Below are 18704 nucleotides of genomic sequence, written 5' to 3'. Positions count from 1 at the left end.
CTCGCTGAGACACGCTGCCGCTCAGTCCGGCGGCAGCGTGTCTCAGCTGTCAGGGGAGGAGAGCGCGCCAGTGCGGCTATGTCTGGCGGCGTATAGTGGACTTCAAACCAGCCACCGGTTCGTGAGCCAATCAGAGCTCGCGGACCGGTAGCCAACCAGGAGCCGCTGCTGTCGGTCCGCGAGCACTGATTGGCTCACAAACCGGCGGTTGGTTTGAAGTCCGCTACACGCCGCCAGACATAGCCACGCTGGCACACTTTCAGCTCATGACAGCCCTCAGTCACATCACAGCCGGAGCAACAGCAGCGGTAAGCACTGTGGGGGCATTTGTATACCTGGCACTGTGGGGGCAATTGGCTGGCACTGTGGGGGCATTTGTATAACTGGCACTGTGGGGGCAATTGTTTACCTGGCACTGTGGGGGCATTTGTATACCTGGCACTGTGGGGGCAAATGTTTACCTGGCACTGTGGGGACAATTGTTTACCTGGCACTGTGGGTGCAATTGGCTGGCACTGTGGGGGCATTTGTATACCTGGCGCAGTGGGGGCAATTGGCTGGCACTGTGGGGGCATTTGTATACATGGCACTATGGGGCATTTGTGGATCTGGCACTGTGCGGGAATTTGTGGATCTGGCACTGTGGGGGCATTTGTGTACCTGGCAATATTGGGGCATTTGTATACCTGACACTGTGGGGGCATTTGTATACCTGGCACTGTGGGGGCATTTGTATACCTGGCACTGTGGGGGCAATTGTGGATCTGGCACTGCACTATTGGGGGCATATGTCTGTGTATCACGTCCCATTTTAATTGGCCACACCAATATTTTTGGCGCGCGCGCACACAGTACCTCTGTGGGACACTCTGTCTGATTGGTCACCACTTAGCCCTGTCGGGAGTGCACACAGACGCTCTCATTCTAGTGGATGGGGCGTGTGCGTGTCCATGCCCCTTTTCTGGAGCGCGCACGCTTAGTTACAACCTTTATTTTTCCATACCCCCCCACTTCAACATTTCCACTTCAACCAATGGTTGTGTGTATTTTAATACAGAATGATGTACACTTGTATGTTGTTATAATATTAATTTATATTTGTAAGAGCATAGACTAAGAAGTAGGAGGAGTCGGGAATAGTAAGGGGAGGAGTCAGATGCTGACACCGAGGTGGGCCTGTGTGCTTCAAAAATGCCAGGGCCTATTTTTTGGTCCCAGTCCGGCCCTGAGCTGAACCCATCTGAGCCTCCAATGGTCAAACTGGCATAATTGGCCAGACTGAGTAAAACCTGGCTACAGACAGATAAAAACTCTGCTCAGTGGATAGCGGAAGTGGTGGTTCTATACCAGGCTATACAGGTAATAGACCATGGTGTAAAACACTGGGCCCTGTAGGCTGATCACCAGACAATTGAGGAGTTATTAGTGGTGATTGAGAGGTACTTGACCATAGGAAAATTGAATAAAGCCAAGAAAGGGTTACAGCCAGTACCTAAGCCCAGTACCCAGATCCCCATTGTTAAACCAAACAGCCCGTGTCCAGTCCTATGTTTTGAGTGCAGGGAGCCCAGTCATGCACAGTGGTACTGCCTAAAGCAGGGTGAGCTAGTGGATTGCAGCTCAGGGAAATCAGCACATCCTGTAGTCAGTATGGCGGCTGGAATTATTTCCCCAGCTGAAACTACCCTGTTTGTCTTATGGTACAGATTGAAGGCTGGGATATCTGGGCTTTGATTGATACTGGCAGTGAATTGTCTTTCATCTCTGCCCACCTGGTTCCTCCCTGGTCTGGCCAGGTTGTACTTCTGGTAAAGGTGCTATGTATACTTGGGGACATAGAAGAATGCCCACAAGTGCACCTGCCGGTGGTGATTAAAGGAAGACCAGTAAAAATGGTAGCCACAGTATCTTCCAAACCTCCTTATCCACTAATCCTGGTCCAGGCCTTCCCACTGTTGCAGTAGTTTGTTACCTGGCATGCCACTGGCAGACAGACAGGTTGAGCTGTCCCAGGAGCCAAGATCTACTGGAAGCCAAGGTTGTATGACTGTAAAGCTTTCTCTTGTCAGTGAGATTAAGACACATTGGTCCCTAATTCATGAAAGAGTGTCTTTGTAGGACTTTAGGCAAGATCAACATAAAGATGGCAACTTGTCCAATACTTTTTAAAATGTGGTAGTGGTAAATGGTAAGGTAAACTCTGCTTTACCACCTGAAGGTGTACCTTACTTTATGTGAAAAACGATTTGTTTTACCTTGTAACTTATTTGCAAGGTAAAAGGGTAGACCAGTTGCTGATTCCCCCGAAAACACGAGCAGCTGGTATTGAGTGTGGCTCACATGCATTTATGGGGTGGCCATTTAGGGGAGGAGAAAACTCTCCAGCGTATCCAGCAATGGTTCTCCTGGCCAGGCATTCATGCTGCAGTAAAAAAATATTGTAATGAATGCCCAGTGTACCAAAAGAATGCACCCCAGACAGAATTTTGTGCGCTCTTGGTTTTCCTGCCTATAATTTCCGTGCCTATTGAGCCAATTTTTATGGGCAGTAGAAAAATCGGATCATGGGCATCAGTATATATTGGTGACGGTGGACTATGCCACCAGCTACCCGGAGGCCATACCACTACATAACATGAAATCTAGCACTATAATCCGGGAGTTGTTGATGCTGTATACCCATCTAGGAATACCAAAAGAGGTCCTGACCGACTTAGGTACTCCTTTTGTGTCTAAATTAATGAAATTCCTGTGTCGCTTGTTAAAGGTGGATAGAATTACCACTTCGGCTTACCACCCGCAGACAGATGACTTGGTCGAATGCTTTAACAGAACCCTTATGTAGATGATGAAAAGGGCAGTGTCACAGGAGAAGCGAGATAGGGACCTACTCTTACCTTAGCTAATGCTAATGTTTGAGTCTTGAGAGGTACCCCAAGCCTTTATGGGGTTTAGCCCCTTCAAACTCCTCTATGGTAGACAACGCAGAGGGATACTAGATCTATTAAAAGAAGGGTGAGAACAGCAATTGTCCCAAGAGCTTAACATCGTTCAGTTTATGTCCCTATTGTATGGCTATCTAAGGCAAATTGCACCACTTCTGACAAAGCATATAGTATAGGCTCAACAGCATCAAAAACGCAGTCATGACATTACTGCTGTCAACCGGACCTTTAATAGGGGCGACATGGTATTGATACTTGTGTCTAGGTATGGCAGGAAGGTAGAAGGAAAGAGGTACAAGTCTACCATGCAAATTTGTTGAAGCCTTGGAAAGAAAATGCTGTGAAAACCCCAGAATGTCAGGTGCTGAGTCCTAGCCAGAAACAAGAAGTGGTAAACTTAGTAACATAGTTCCAGGTTGTGTTCTCTGCCATCCCGGGGAAAACTAAAATCATACAGCATGACTATGTTACTCCACCCGGGGTGGTGATAAAACAAAGGCCATATTGTATATCGGAGGCACAACAGGCAGCAGTAAAATGGGAACTGGAAGAGATGTGGCGCTTGGGGGTCTTAGAGGAGTCAAACAGTGAATGGAATAATCCCACTGTTTGGAGCTTTGAGATTCTGTAATGACTTCAGAAAGTTAAAGAAAATTCCTCAGTTTTATTCCTATCCTATGCCCCGGGTTGATGAACTGGTAGAAAACTTAGCAATAAGCCAGTATCTCACCACGTTAGATTTACTGATGGGGTACTGGCAAATTCCTCTGATGGAAGTTGCCAAAGCAACAACAGCCTTCTATACCCCAGTGGGTTTGTTCCAGTATAAAGTCGCACCTTCCAAAGGTGGATGCAATGTTACAGTCTCTACAGGCACAAGGGTTCACAGCTAACCTGGAGAAGTGTGCCATTATAATTGTAGAGGCAAAGTATCTGGGGTTTATTGTATGCCAAGGGCAAGTTAAACCTCAACCCACAAGGTGGAAACAGTCCTCACATGGGATAAGCTAAAATGTAATTCACAACTCAGGACATTCTTTGGTCTGGTGGGCTATTATCATAGGTTCAGGGGCAGAACCTGCAGCGGTGCAACTGGTGCAATGCGCCAGGGCCCCGCCACAATGAAGGGTCCCACAGACGGAGGCACTACAATGCGTCAGGCTGACTCATTACATGCCACCCGCCGGCATGCTGCAAGCCGCCGGTTCACCTTAACAGAATGAGGCTGAGCTGGTGTGCAGAGCTGCAGTCTGGCCATAGGAGGAGGAGGATGCAGTGGAGGAGTCTGGAGAAGGAGAAGGGGCCATCTTCCCCTCTCATTCACAGGTAGCCCAGCTTTTTTTTTTTTGGCTACCGGTGCCGGAACATCACGTGACCATGCGGCTAAACTCTAGAGTATCTGAGGTAGTGCAGCAGCATTCCTTGTAAGGCAGCTGTGTGTTTATTTAGTTTTATTTTATTATACATTTTTCTAATTGTACATTTCATCCTGCAAACTCAGAATCGCGGACCTCGAAGAGGCGGAGCCTACATTGAGGGGCGGAGATTGGGAGGTGGTGGGCGGGGTTGTTACAGTAATCTGGGCTCTCTGCAAACAGTAATGGTGACTGTGCAGTGACATATAACATACAGTACCGCATAGCGTGACCCCGCTAAGGCAGCTTGGCACAGGGTCATGTGTTGTCATCCAGGGTGCATGTGCTGCTGCTGGCTGCAGGATGCCTAGTGTGGGCATCTGTCTCCACGGCCCGTGTGTATCCTTGTACAAAGCAATTGTCCCATCTTTATACAGTGAGAAGCCTCCTGAGTTTTTGTGGGAGTTGGATACAATTGGCCGACAGTTATCATATTGACATTCATTATGTCGACATGAAGAACTGTCAACAAACAGTCCCTTGTGATCTAGCAGTTTTGTACTTTGTATCGGTGGCAGAAGAGCCTTTTTCTGGATCAAATTGCATTGGTGTTGCATCAGCAGTGTTCTGGTGAGTACTATCCCTAATCCTTAAACCTCCCCCTAGTAGCTAACCTTAACCTTTCCCCTTCCCCATAGCCTAACCCTAGCCACCCACCCCCCCAGTGCCTAATCCCCTCCAACGCAGCCTAACCCTAAACTTACCCATAGTGCCTACTATATTGGCATTACGTGTAAAAGGAGCACTACTGTGTGGCGTAATGTGTATAAGGAGCTCTACTGTGTGACGTAACCTGTATAAGGAGTACGACTGTGTGGTGTAATGTAAATAAGGTGCATTACTGTCTGGTATAAAGTGTATAAGGGGTGCTACTGTGTGGTGAAACATGTATAAGACGCACTACTGTGTGTCGTAACCTGTAAAATGGGTACTACTGTGTGGTGTAAAGTAAATAAGATGCATTACTGTGTGGTGTAATGTGTATAAGGAGCTCTACTGTGTGTCGTAACCTGTATAATGGGTACTACTGTGTGGTGTAATGTAAATAAGATGCATTACTGTATGGTGTAATGTGTATAAGGAGCAGTAGCGGATCTTGCCACGGGCAAGCAGTACTTTTGCCCGGGGCGCCGCCTTCCGGAGGGCGCAGGGTGCCCTCCGGAGGGCGCCGCACCAGGGCAAGATCCGCTCCTGGTGTGTGCCCCCTGCTGCCTGCTGTCCGCTGCCCCCGGCCGCTACCGCTGCAAAGGGAAACTAGACGCGTACGCGTCTAGTTTCCCTTCCTGGAGAGGTCCTTTACTGTGCGGTGCGCGATGACGTCATCGCGCACCGCACAGCAAAGGTCCTCTCCACGAAGGGAACTAGACGCTACGCGTCTAGTTTCCCTTCGTGGAGAGGACCTTTGCTGTGCGGTGCGCGATGACGTCATCGCGCACCGCACATCAATTCAGCTGTACAGGGTGCGTAAATGACCACGCCCCCTGTACAAAGCCACGCCCCCTAAAGCCGCCCGGGGCGCCACAAGCCCCGGAGCCGGCCCTGATAAGGAGCTCTACTGTGTGCCGTAACATGTATAAGGAGCAGTACTGTGTGGCGTAACACATCTACGATCATTTACTCTGACATGCGGGGGGGGGACCTAGCACAGAGTTAGTCCGCCCTGCATGACTGGCTCTAGCCCCCCTTCCCCTCGCACAGGTACAAAACCACTGCACAGGGCTATGATTTTGTACCTTATGAGTAGCTCCCTGCCAGGCCTCCGTTGTCCCGACCGCGGTTCTTACACCATTAACATGCTCCCTCCTGCCCCGTGACCGCCTCTGCCTATCAATCAGGCAGAGGCGATCGTAGCCCTGAGATGCTGATAGCATCCCACTGAGCTCCCGGGGTGCGCACGCGCAGGGCGCACTCCATAAAGTGTTTCAGACTGCGATCGCTACCGCTGCAGTGATGCAGTCTGAATTATCCCCTAGGCACGCAGAGACTGCTGTGCAGAATTGAAGAAAAGCTTTGTGCGCAGAGACTGTATTGCAGGCTCCTGATTTCAGGTGTCAAATTTGTGGCCCAAGACTAGTTAACACTTGCAAAATGGAATGATCTGAATAAGAAGCTGGAGCTTGAATAAGAAGTGAATAAGAAGCTGGCCGAATACAAAGCTAACTTCAGCCTCATACTCCACCCTGCATTATTCAGAACAGCGTAAAGTATATACTGTACATAGGGGGGCCATTCTGAGTTGATCGCACGTAGCAACTTTTTGCTGCTGCTGCTGCGATCAACTAATCCACGCCTATGGGGGAGTGTATTTCAGCATAGCAGGGCTGCGATCGCTTGTGCAGCCCTGCTATGCTTAAAAATGTTCCTGCATTACAAGACCAGCCCTACAGCTACTTACCCAGTGCAACGGATCCAGCGATTAAGGCCCTGGTCCTGATGCAGACATCCACCCTCCGTTCGCCTGGACACGCCTGCGTTCTTCTTACCACTCCCCAAAAAATGGCCTCCAACGGTGAGTATCCGCCCCGAGCCGCCTCTCCGCTGTTACTCTTATTTCCATCCAGCGCTGCCTCTTTTCTTCACGCTAGGCGCTGTGTTGCCTGGCGACGTCTGGAATGCGTGCGCATTGCGCAGTTCTGACCGGTTCGCACTACAGCGAACAACCGCTGCGTGCGAATGGGTCAGAACCATCTACTAGGGCTAGTGGCAGAGGCGGATTTAGGGAGGGGGGGGGGCACCAAGGCACGTGCCACCCCCCCTGTAATTTTTAGTAGATTTTTGTTTTTGTTTGTTTTTTTAATGCGTGCGGTGCGGCGCACCCACCCGACATGAGGCTGCTGGTCCAGGATTGGCTCCCTGGAGAAACGTGACATGCAGTCAGTCAGTGCATGTCACGTCTCTGTCAGAGGATCCGAGCAGGAGGAGGAAGGTCCCAGCTTCAGCCCGCCGCCGCTGAGGGACAACACCGGCACCGAACAGCTCCAGTGTGACCAGTAGCCAGCAGCCTACCCGTTACCCTGCCGCACACAGCGTCTGCCGGCGCCGCCAACGAGGTACAGCGTACCTGCCAGCAGCCAGGTCTCCAGCTCCTCCCGCCATCTGCCTGCACCCAGATCTCCATAATTTACCTCAGGTAAAGGTCTGCTCCCCGTTCTATCCCTGGTACCTTCCATCCACTCATCTCAAGGCCGGTACCAGCGAACAGTACCCATGGCAGGAGGCAATCAACAGTGTAGTGTGGGGGTACAGAGGTGGTATATCAGTGTGTAGGAGTAATTCTCTGTGTGCCCCCCACCAGCCCACTGTGCTCATTGATGTAATTTCCCCCCACCTAGTACCTATCAGCCAGTTCAGTCACCAGGATCCCCCTGCCCCTTCGCATCTTGCCTAGCATCCCCCAACATCTCACTGATACCCCTACCATCCCAATGTCTCCCACCCTACCAGCCCTGGGTATTTCCTCCCTTATTAAGCCCAGTGTACCCCCCTTCTCCAACATAGTGCCACCCCATCCCACCATGTCACCGCCTCTTTCATCCATTGCCTCTCCCTGTCACCCTCTTCCTGTCACCCACTACCTCTCCCTGTCACCCTCTCCGTCTCCCACTACCATCACCTTCTCCCACTCATCATCCACTTCCTCACCCTGTCACCCTTTCCTTTCACACACTGCCTTTCCAAAGCATCACCCTCTCTCTGTAACACTCTCCCTCTCCCTATCACCCTCTGCCTCTTGTTGTCACCTTCTCCATGTCACCCACTGTTTCTCTCTGTCAACCATTCCTGTCACCCCCTAGCTCATGGATGGGTGGTCTTCAGTTTGCCGGTTGTCGGGATCCCGGTACACAGTATACCGACGCCGGAATCCCGACAGCTGGCATACCGACACTTTTTCTCCCTCTTGAGGGTCCACGACCTCCCTGGAGGGAGAATAAATAGCATGGCGCGTGTAGCGCGCCACCGTGCCTGCAGCGTGGCGAGCGCAGTGAGCACGCAAGGGGCTCATTTGCACTCGGCACACTGTCGTTATGCCGGCGATCGGGCTCCCGGCACTGGTATGCTGGTCGCTGGGAGCCCGGCCACCGGCATACCATACTACACCCCTCATGGATACAACATTCTCTTTGAAGCCATGCTTATTATTGTGGGGCCACACCTACTTTCCCAGGAACGTGCTTGCCTTTGGCGCACAACGTACCCCTCCAAGACATGGTGCCCCCCTGTCATTTTTTCCTGGATCCGCCCCTTGCTAGTGGTGCCCTCATCCCTCATCCCAGCATTCACAGTGGTGGCCAGCCAATGCAGAAGGAGAGTGGACTGCTGCAGCAGCGCTACTACCAATTACATAGCGCTGCTGCGGCTCCAGTCCCCCTCCTTCTTCCTCCTTCTTCCCTGCAGCTGCCAGGGATCTGCCAGCATGAGGAGCCTGACTGCCAGTGGGGAGAGATGGTAAGTATCTCTCTCTCTCTATTCTGTCTGCCACAATGTGTAAAAAGGGGACTGGCTGCCGTAATGTGTAAAAAAGGGGACGCTGTCTGCCGTAATGTGTAATAAGGGGGACGCTGTCTTCCGTAATGTGTAATAAGAGGGACTGGCTGCCGTAATGTGTTAAAAAGGGGATGCTGTCTACCGTAATGTGTAATAAGGGGGACTATGTCTGCCGTAATGTGTAATAAGGGGTACTGGCTGCCGTAATGTGTAAAAAAGGGGAAGCTGTCTGCCGTAATGTGTAATAAGGGGGACTGACTGCCGTGATGTGTAAAAAGGGGACGCTGTCTGCCGTAATGTGTAATAAGGGGATGCTGTCTGCCGTAATGTGTAATAAGGTGGACTGGCTGCCGTAATGTGTAATAAGGGGACGCTGTCTGCCGTAATGTGTAATAAGGTGGACTGGCTGCTGTAATGTGTAAAAAGGGGGACCCTGTCTGCTGTAATGTGTAAAAAGGGAGACGCTGTCTGCCGTAATGTGTAAAAAGGGGTACGCTGTCTGCCGTAATGTGTAAAAAGGGAGATGCTGTATGCCGTAATGTATAATAAGGTGGACTGGCTGCCGTAATGTGTGAGAATGCTGATTTATATACAGGAATGAAAAGCTATACCTTAAACACACTTTAAATACACTTTAACATGAAGCCGCTGCGGCCGCTATACTTTTTACACAACCTACATACTTTTTACACCATATGCGTACAGAGTCCCATACCGTGTACGGACTTTGAGTACAAACGCCATGCTGAGGGTACAAAGTACACACAGCGCTTACACACCCAGAGATGCACCGCAAACCCTATACAGCAATGCTAGCGATAGTAATACACTTTTAAACCTTAGCAGGGAAAGGAAAACATAACACCGGTTTGCTATTTAAAATGCTGGGTTCCGACACCACAACATATTATTAATGAAAGGGGGTTACAATACAAACAATACAATACAATACAACAGAATAATGGCTACAGTCAATGGTACATACGTGATTTCGCCGCGCTACCCAGTCTGGTCCTCGGTCATCTGATTGATAACTTTGTGAGTCTTGTGTCTGACCAGGCCTGCAGCAGGCTCTCTTTATACAATTCTTCCAAACTTAACACAATGGATACTGTAATCTCTTTGTCCATTGGACACATGGATGGTCATTTACAGTACAGGAAAGGTCATAGGTCGGTTTGAATAGGTGGGCGATGTCTGTTCCAACTGTTCTTGTGGGTGGCCTCCTCTGGATTCCCGCCGCATACATAATGTACAGTAAATACAGTTTATATCTATTTTCTGCTCCTGCACATAACTATCCGCAGGAACATGCAGTCTTCATCAAACCAAAACCAGAATATTACCCTTAAAATACCCTACAGCTGGATACCAAACACCACCTTATAATCTTATTCTGTCCCCTCCTATCCTGTAAAGGTGAATCCCTTTGTTATGTAACCATTTAAACTGTCGTAACTTGCTGATGTGGTGCAGGGAGACTATGTGTACATTGTGCACTATTTGGATTAAATATGTAATGTGTTTGGATGGCTTTTCCATGCGTTAACAAACTCTACCATAAATACTCATGCCACGCACTAATGCGCAGGAGCACGGGAGCCACCATACGCAAATTGCGAATATGCGCACGCATTGCAGAGCAAGTACGCGCACGGAGGCCATCTGTGTGTGGTTTGTACGTGGTGTGTGTACTGCAATATTTTTCTACTTTGACAGTCCGCCCTTTGTCAGTCACCAATAACTGCCACTATCTAATCACTAAACAGAAAAATATCTATACAATATCTACAGAGGTTTGAATGGTTGGGGAGAGTTGTAGGTGGGAAATGTATGACCTAGTGGGATAGTAAAAATCATGTATTTATGAATCCATGTCTGAGGGGCATGTATCATCCTGCTGTATATGTTCTAAATAAGCTTTGAGGTATTGCGAAGTTTACATTAAATCCATCTCATCTCGTATTAAGGGTCTGTAAATGGGCCAACAAATACTACCGAGCTCTTTTCGGCTTCTTGTACCAACAAATGGGGTGCACATTTAGTTGATGATACATGGAGGGGGAACATATGTGAGTGCTAGTATATGTGGATATCACCTGTCGACTATGTGTGCCATTTACTGGAGGATTCACAGATGAAGATAAGACACATATATAAAATACATTCACATAAAACATTTTGGGTAAGGCTGATGTCTTTTCCGGATGGATGTATCTGGGCAGAGGGGGAGACAAAAGAAAAACGGGTGAAAGAAACAGGCCATGAAATTCATTTGCAATCCTTATCATAACACTGTTTCTATGGATGGGTCATAAATTAAATCTGCTTCTGTAACAATGCCCTCGCTCCTTAGACTCATCAGTAGAGAGAGCACAACTTTCCGTCAAACTCAAAAGTGACAGGTGGGATACGCCTACAATTAGGCAAACCATGCCCTAACCACACCTCTAATTATACAATTAACACCCTAACCACGCCCCTAATCACTCCTCCGACACTCCCACTTTCCCTCCCCTTCTGATGTTGTTTTATATGAAATAAGCTTACAAAAGGAGTTATAAGCGTCGTTTAACCATTGAAAACCCTCCTGCGTATTAACTCTTAGTTGCACCAGTAAATGTTATATCCGGTTGATTTATAAAATAAGCGTACGAGCTACGAATGCTGTTTATTGGTTTCATAGTGCTATCTATAAAATTGTATAAACCTTATAGCAGCTTTAGTTCACCTTTTTATGACTGATAGTTGAATATGAGATTTGTTACAGATCGGTAAGCTATTAATGCACACAGACGGATGTGTGCATTAAGAGTTCACTATATGTGTATTTTAAGCTATGGTGTTTGTGACAGATTAGTAAATTAATGACCGGTACACATAGACGTGTCATTTGATTTAATTAGTAGTTGACATAGATGTCTAGGTTGTCCTTACGTTGTTTACATTGTTACAGACAGATTAGTTAATACAATATTGGACAGTACACATAGACGTGTAATTTGTTTTAATTAAGAGTAGACACAGAGGTCTAGGTGGTCCTTATGTTTGTTTATATTTACAGCTATTTGGCTTAGACACGCAAGCAGACAAGAAAGTTACAGGGGTAATTAAGTTCTGTTACTAGGGATATGATGATTTGTAAAACTGGGGAATTTGCTAGTGACCGAAGTTTGAACTAATAGGGCAAACAGACATGACCAGACTTGTCTGGTCATTAATTAAGGTCTATCAAGAGTGCTATGAGAACACGATTTTGTAATTGGCTGGTTGTCGGATGTAAAATGGCATACACGCTATGGATAATGATATATTATCAATTAGCAGCGGTTAGTGGTTAAGAGATATAGAGAGAGAACCATTTTAACTGTGCTGCAGTAACACGATTGGTAATAAGCATAATACTTAATTAACGGTTTATAGATGCTATCCAGTATTGATAGAGCCTAATGGTTATAAAGTAATACATATAACAAGTTGTACAAATCAGTAAAATCATTCTGCGTCATATAGGAACTAAACGGTTTTTATCTTTTGACGAGCTAAATATTTTAAACATATTAATGTTGTTTCACATTTGAAATGCTGTGGCTACAATAACAGTACTTGACAGGTATGTGTATTAAACCTAAATGTTGCTAAAATATAGAAGCGAGATAGCGCTGATCGTGTATATATATATATACATATATATATATATATATCTCGCTTGTAAAAACATTGCGTGTTTATATTCAAAATGTTGGCAATGCTTTATGGAAGATAAAGCCGTATAAATTAATTGTATAACATAATCAGGTATAAAATTATGTGTTTATTAATAAATAAGCTGTTTTTTGAAACCCTATTTGTACATGACCCCTATAGCTCCACCCGTGGGGTCTGAGTTTTGCATGTGTCAACAACATTTCAACTGTATAAGGAAAGTCCTGTAAGTCAATCTAACACACAGAAGATAATGAGTCATTGCAACACAAAAAAGTGCACTTGTTCTGCATGCTGATGCTAATAATAATAATATTAATAATAATAATAATAATAATAATAATCAGTTTTATACATTGGTAAATGCACCACACTGCATTTGTCAGGAGGTATTAACAGTTCCATGCCTCAGTGGTGGGTTTTGGTGTCCCCGTCCTCCTCTAGGCTGGAGAATAGGCAGCTGGCAGAACGTGAGCATTATTGATTGTCTCGATGCGTAGGAATGGCACGGTATTGGTAGCTTTGGATAACCAGTTTCATCATACAGCGGGCTTAGTTATTATTCATGCATATTAGCATTTCCCTATTAACACTTAATAAAAATAATAAACAATTAGGTGTAAAACATAGTCGCCTACCATTCCTCATTCTGCCGGTGACTACCTGAAATAGTAGCAATAGCACCGACTACCTGAATAGAACCTCAATCACCCCTGAAAAAAAAGAAATCAGCGATACATACAGTCAAATGGGATCAGCTGCGACATTTCCCTGTATTGGTTATAAGGCACAATGATCCCTATGGCCACATGCATTTTAAAGGTTTCTCGTGGCCACTTACAGTATATGGAACCTCATGTAACAAACAATACACAAAGAAAAACTTCAAAATATCAGCGGGGGGTTTTCTTCAGCAAGTAGTTCTTGCTAACTTTGGGGATCATTTACATTGGGATGTAAGTCATTTTCACGACACGCCTCTCAGATGTAACAGTAAGCGCCAGCGCTGATATGTGTTAATTTCACAATATCCCTGAAATGCTTTTTCAAAAGTAGGAAAGTATGATGTAAAATGAAATATTTGTTGTCTACACATGGCAGTGGTATCTACAGCTCCCACACACCGCTGTGTTTAGCATTCTGGGATATTCCGTGTTGATAGACCCCATGTGAATTTGCTAACAGTATTAGCATTGGAAGCCCTGAAAAAATAAAGAAATAAATAAAAATACATAACAGTTGTCGCAGTAACGGGGTTTACCAATAATCTGGCATTGGATAGATATAGCTGGTGAAATGTAGTTCAAAGGGGGGTTGTATTCTAATCCTACCTTTTCAGATTTCATAAGGCGTTAGTGGTTTATCTGAATGGGCATAGAATTAGTTGTTCTTGTTATACAAGGCAGTGTGACTGTATAATGATATAATCCATAGCTGGTGTGGTTGCGGGGATAGGTGCAGAAGTTCAGCAGGAACAAGCTTTGCAATTGACATCACGTGCATCCTGAATACATAATGCTTCATGAAAATATTATAGTGGGTGCTGAAAGGTTCAGTTTTTACTCTCTAAACATTGTAAATGTTTTTTATTTCAGACGTTCAGTTATGCAGAGGTTTGCTGGGAAATTTTTTCTTTTTCTTTTTTTTTTCTTTTTTTCTTACCAAATGTTTTTAATAAAATAGTGTAATCTGTTGGCCTTGTCATCATGTCATTCAATTATTCTACAACGGCCTTTCTGAGAATATAGATAAACATATAAAGATTAGAGATGTGCACCGGAAATTTTTCGGGTTTTGGTTTTGGGTTCGGTTCCGCGGCCGTGTTTTGGGTTCGAACGCGTTTTGGCAAAACCTCACCTAAATTTTTTTGTCGGATTCGGGTGTGTTTTGGATTCAGGTGTTTTTTTCAAAAAACCCTAAAAAACAGCTTAAATCATAGAATTTGGGGGTAATTTTTATCCCAAAGTATTATTAACCTCAATAACCATAATTTCCACTCATTTTCAGTCTATTCTGAACACCTCACACCTCACAATATTATTTTTAGTCCTAAAATTTGCACAGAGGTCGCTGGATGGCTAAGATTAGCGACCCTAGTGGCCGACACAAACACCTGGCCCATCTAGGAGTGGCACTGCTGGCAGGTGCCAAAATATTGATTAGGAAGAAGGAGCTCATCACTCAGCTTCCCAGCAAGAGCCCAGCCCCAACAGAAGGACAACAGCACTGCAAAAGAACTGAGGCTCCTGGGGCTCTGTATGATCATCCTCCACAGCTACTGCAGGCAGTCTGGAATGGGCAAGACAGACCTTTAGTGACCAGACAGACAGAGCCGTAAGATAAAGGAACAACGATAACGGAAGAGAGGGAGCCGCCGCTTCACGGACCTAACACATCGCGACCTCGCACCCTGATCACGTGATCGGAGCAACCCGGAAGGAAGAGGACAACGCCGCCGAAGAAGAACGGAGAAGGCGCCGGCAAGAGGGAACGAGACGGAGCTACGAGGACAAGGTAAGGGACTCCGTAGGAGAGGAAGGGACACGGCAGACAGCCCAGCAGGGCTAGAAGCAGTTGTCCTTCTCCCTCTCCAAGACGGTGACCGCTTCCCCAATCGGCACAGCTAGTCACAGTGTTCTCAAAAGACCGACACTGTGCACTGACAGAGCCCAGGGGCGGATGGTATGTCCGGAGACCTTATTACCTAACCCTTAGCGATCACCAGGACCCCTTGCCGCACCGACCCTCCGGGGGGACCCCCACCATTTTTGTTGCATTTCTTCAATTTTTTTCTGACAAAACACAATTACCACATATAGGCTCTGGACAGCATTACGAGACTTTAGGCACTGCAGAGGTGGGACGCCACCAACCTGAGTGCCTCCAATACGCTATATTAACTGAAACATCAACATATCCGTCAATACGGATATTGCTATATATACAACATATTTATTTTATTTTTATTTTTGTCCTTTTCCCACCCCCCCAGCTCTTTCACTCCACCCTCCCTTTCCCCCCCCATTTTTTGAGCAAAATAAATAAAAAACACCATTGTGAGATTTAACACTTAGTCTGATTATCATTTCAAACATCATCCCTTTCAATTAAATATAAGTTTGTCCACTTGGCGCACCTAACCCCCTTTTGTAATTTACCACTATCGAAGCTTGAGGAACTTCTGAATATAGGTAGCAGCCTTAGGGCAACTCAAATACCCACCTGCATGAGCGCTGGATAACCTTCTTTCTGAACTACTAGTATGAAGAAGATAGAAAAAAAAACCCCACCACAGGTAGGTATACAATTATGGACGAGCACTGACGACACAGAGGTAGCTACAGCCGTGGACTACCATACTGCGTCTGCTAGTATAGAGATGATAATGATATAAAAAAGATATATATATATATATATCACTACTGCAGGTATATATAATATAATGACGGACCTGCTGGACACTGTCAGCAGACTGCTGAACTACTAGTATGAAGAAGATAGAAAAAAAAAACCCACCACAGGTAGGTATACAATTATGGACGAGCACTGACGACACAGAGGTAGCTACAGCCGTGGACTACCGTACTGCGTCTGCTAGTATAGAGATGATAATGATATAAAAAAGATATATATATATATCACTACTGCAGGTATATATAATATAATGACGGACCTGCTGGACACTGTCAGCAGACTGCTGAACTACTAGTATGAAGAAGATAGAAAAAAAAAACCACCACAGGTAGGTATACAATTATGGACGAGCACTGACGTGACGACACAGAGGTAGCCACAGCCGTGGACTACCGTACTGCGTCTGCTAATATATAGAGATGATAAAGATGATAGAGATGAACAAAAAAAATATAACACTACTGCAGGTAAATATTTATATAATATAATGAATGACGGAACTGCTGGACACTGTCAGCAGAATGCGTTTATAGAATAAAAAAAAAAAAACACTGCAGGAGTGTTTAACTTTTTCAGGCAGACAAACAATATACTGGTGGTCAGTCTCAGTGGTCACACTGGCAGCAAAAGTGTGCACTGTACGTACTACTGCTATAACTGCTCCCCAGTCTCCCCCACAATTAAGCTGTGTGAGCACTGGCAGTGAGCACTGAGCACAGTCAGCTAATTATATTATACATACATAGATGATATATCATGCAGCACAAGACACTGAGGCTGCTCACGCTGAGCACAGATATGGTATGTGACTGTGACTGTATCGTTTTTTTTCAGGCAGAGAACGGATTAATTAAACTGGTGGTCACACTATCAGCAAAACTCTGCTGCACTGTACTGAGTAGTAGTACTCCTCCTAATGCTCCCCCAAATTAGTAAATCAATCAGAATCAAGTCAACTCAAGTGGACTGTCTAGTAATCTAACGGAGAGGACACCAGCCACGTCCTCTCCCTATCAATCTCAATGCACGTGTGAAAATGGCGGCGACGCGCGGCTCCTTATATAGAATCCGAGTCTCGCGATAGAATCCGAGCCTCGCGAGAATCCGACAGCGGGATGATGACGTTCGGGCGCGCTCGGGTTAACCGAGCAAGGCGGGAAGATCCGAGTCTGCCTCGGACCCGTGTAAAAAGGCTGAAGTTCGGGGGGGTTCGGATTCCGAGGAACCGAACCCGCTCATCTCTAATAAAGATTAAATAGACCACTCTTTAATACTACTATAATACACAAGTCAAGTTAACCTATAAATTCCTGCGACTGACATCTGCATGTTATTCAGTGTAATTGTCGATGGCTTGTCAATATAGCGGCCACCATCATGAATAGTCATAGTTTCTGATCTGGACAATGATTAAAATGCTTTTTTCTTAATTTATGAAATGATTTCACTGATCTCGACCTGTATCCAGAAATAGTTATAAGAATTAATAATTACTCCAAGAAAAAAGATGCTCATACTACGTCCCATTGAGTACCAACAGAAGTAGACCAGTGTAATTAGGACCTTCGCCACTCTCCGCTCTCGGCGCCAAAGCTCATACTGTAACCCAATGAGTGCCATCAGAAACAACATAACTGTAACTATGCATATCATTTGCAATAGTGTTTAAATAGATTTTAATCTGTGTTTCCCCAAGGATATGCACATATGTATGGCTAATATTATTTATAGCACATTGACAGTTATTGATTTATGATTATTTGTATATCTACATCTACTGTCATTTATAGATGATAAATCAGGGTCGTAGCCAGAACTTTGTGGGACCCGATAGCAACATTTTGAAGGGTTTCTGTCCTGATGCGTCTAGAGACACCTATCCACAGCAATTGTTAATTTTAAACCCATAATAATATATTTATTATTTATTTATGAATTACCAGTTTATTTATATAGCGCACACATATTCCGCAGCGCTGTACAGAGAACATTTTCCCATTCATTTCAGACCCTGCCCCAGTGGAGCTTACAATCTATATTACCTATCACATGTACACGCACACACATTCACGATAGGGTTAATTTTGTTGAGAGCCAATTAACCTACCAGTACATATTTGGATTCTGAGCCATACTGTTCTCTCTCTCTGCAAATGTTATATCTGCCCCCCCTGCAGTGCACATGGTTTTGCCCAAATGCTAAAAAATGTCCTGCTGCGATCAACTTGGAATTACCCCCATAGTGACAATTTTAGACATGGTGGATGTGGTGGAATATCTGCACATAACGTATGCATAATCATATACAACTACTCCTGCTGCATGACCCATGAAACATCTCTGCCTATATAATTTGTAAACACAACCTGGATTTGCAAATTCACCAAAATGTAAAAAGTGAAGAAAGGTACAATTTTTAATACAAACCAGTTTCCACAAGCATTTCGGAACTGCATTCTGGAACAGTGGACCATTTGGGATGTTTCTTGCGTTTGTTCTGCAGTAAAAGGGGTGTATTATTTGTATCTTTACCGCCATCATGAGTGTTTCGACGGTCAGTAGTTTCTGCTATCCAAAATAAAAATAAAAAAATTGGTTGGCCACATTTCGTTTGAGATTTAGAAAGAGAGACCGTACACAACTTACAAAATTTCAGATTGTTAGTGGTGGTCATTCCGAGTTGTTCGCTAGCTGTTGTCATTCGCAGTGCAGTGATTAGGCAAAAAAGTGGCACTTCTGC

The 18704-nt window shown here is 45.5% G+C and overlaps 1 protein-coding gene across 1 annotated transcript in view; it reads right to left on the bottom strand.

Annotated features, from left to right (window-relative positions):
• LOC134945675 (E3 ubiquitin-protein ligase TRIM39-like) overlaps positions 1 to 18466 on the bottom strand; it is a 55343-nt gene extending 36877 nt beyond the window's left edge. Inside the window, exon 1 of the mRNA XM_063935115.1 lies at positions 18392 to 18466. Coding sequence (XP_063791185.1) covers positions 18392 to 18407 — 16 coding nt within the window. The 5' untranslated portion in view covers positions 18408 to 18466. The remainder of the gene's footprint in view (positions 1 to 18391) is intronic.
• Positions 18467 to 18704: the final 238 nt, after the last annotated feature.

This window comes from Pseudophryne corroboree, chromosome 7 (assembly GCF_028390025.1).
Source record: "Pseudophryne corroboree isolate aPseCor3 chromosome 7, aPseCor3.hap2, whole genome shotgun sequence".
Lineage (NCBI taxonomy): Eukaryota > Metazoa > Chordata > Amphibia > Anura > Myobatrachidae > Pseudophryne > Pseudophryne corroboree.
This window is presented reverse-complemented; position numbering and strand designations above follow the sequence as displayed.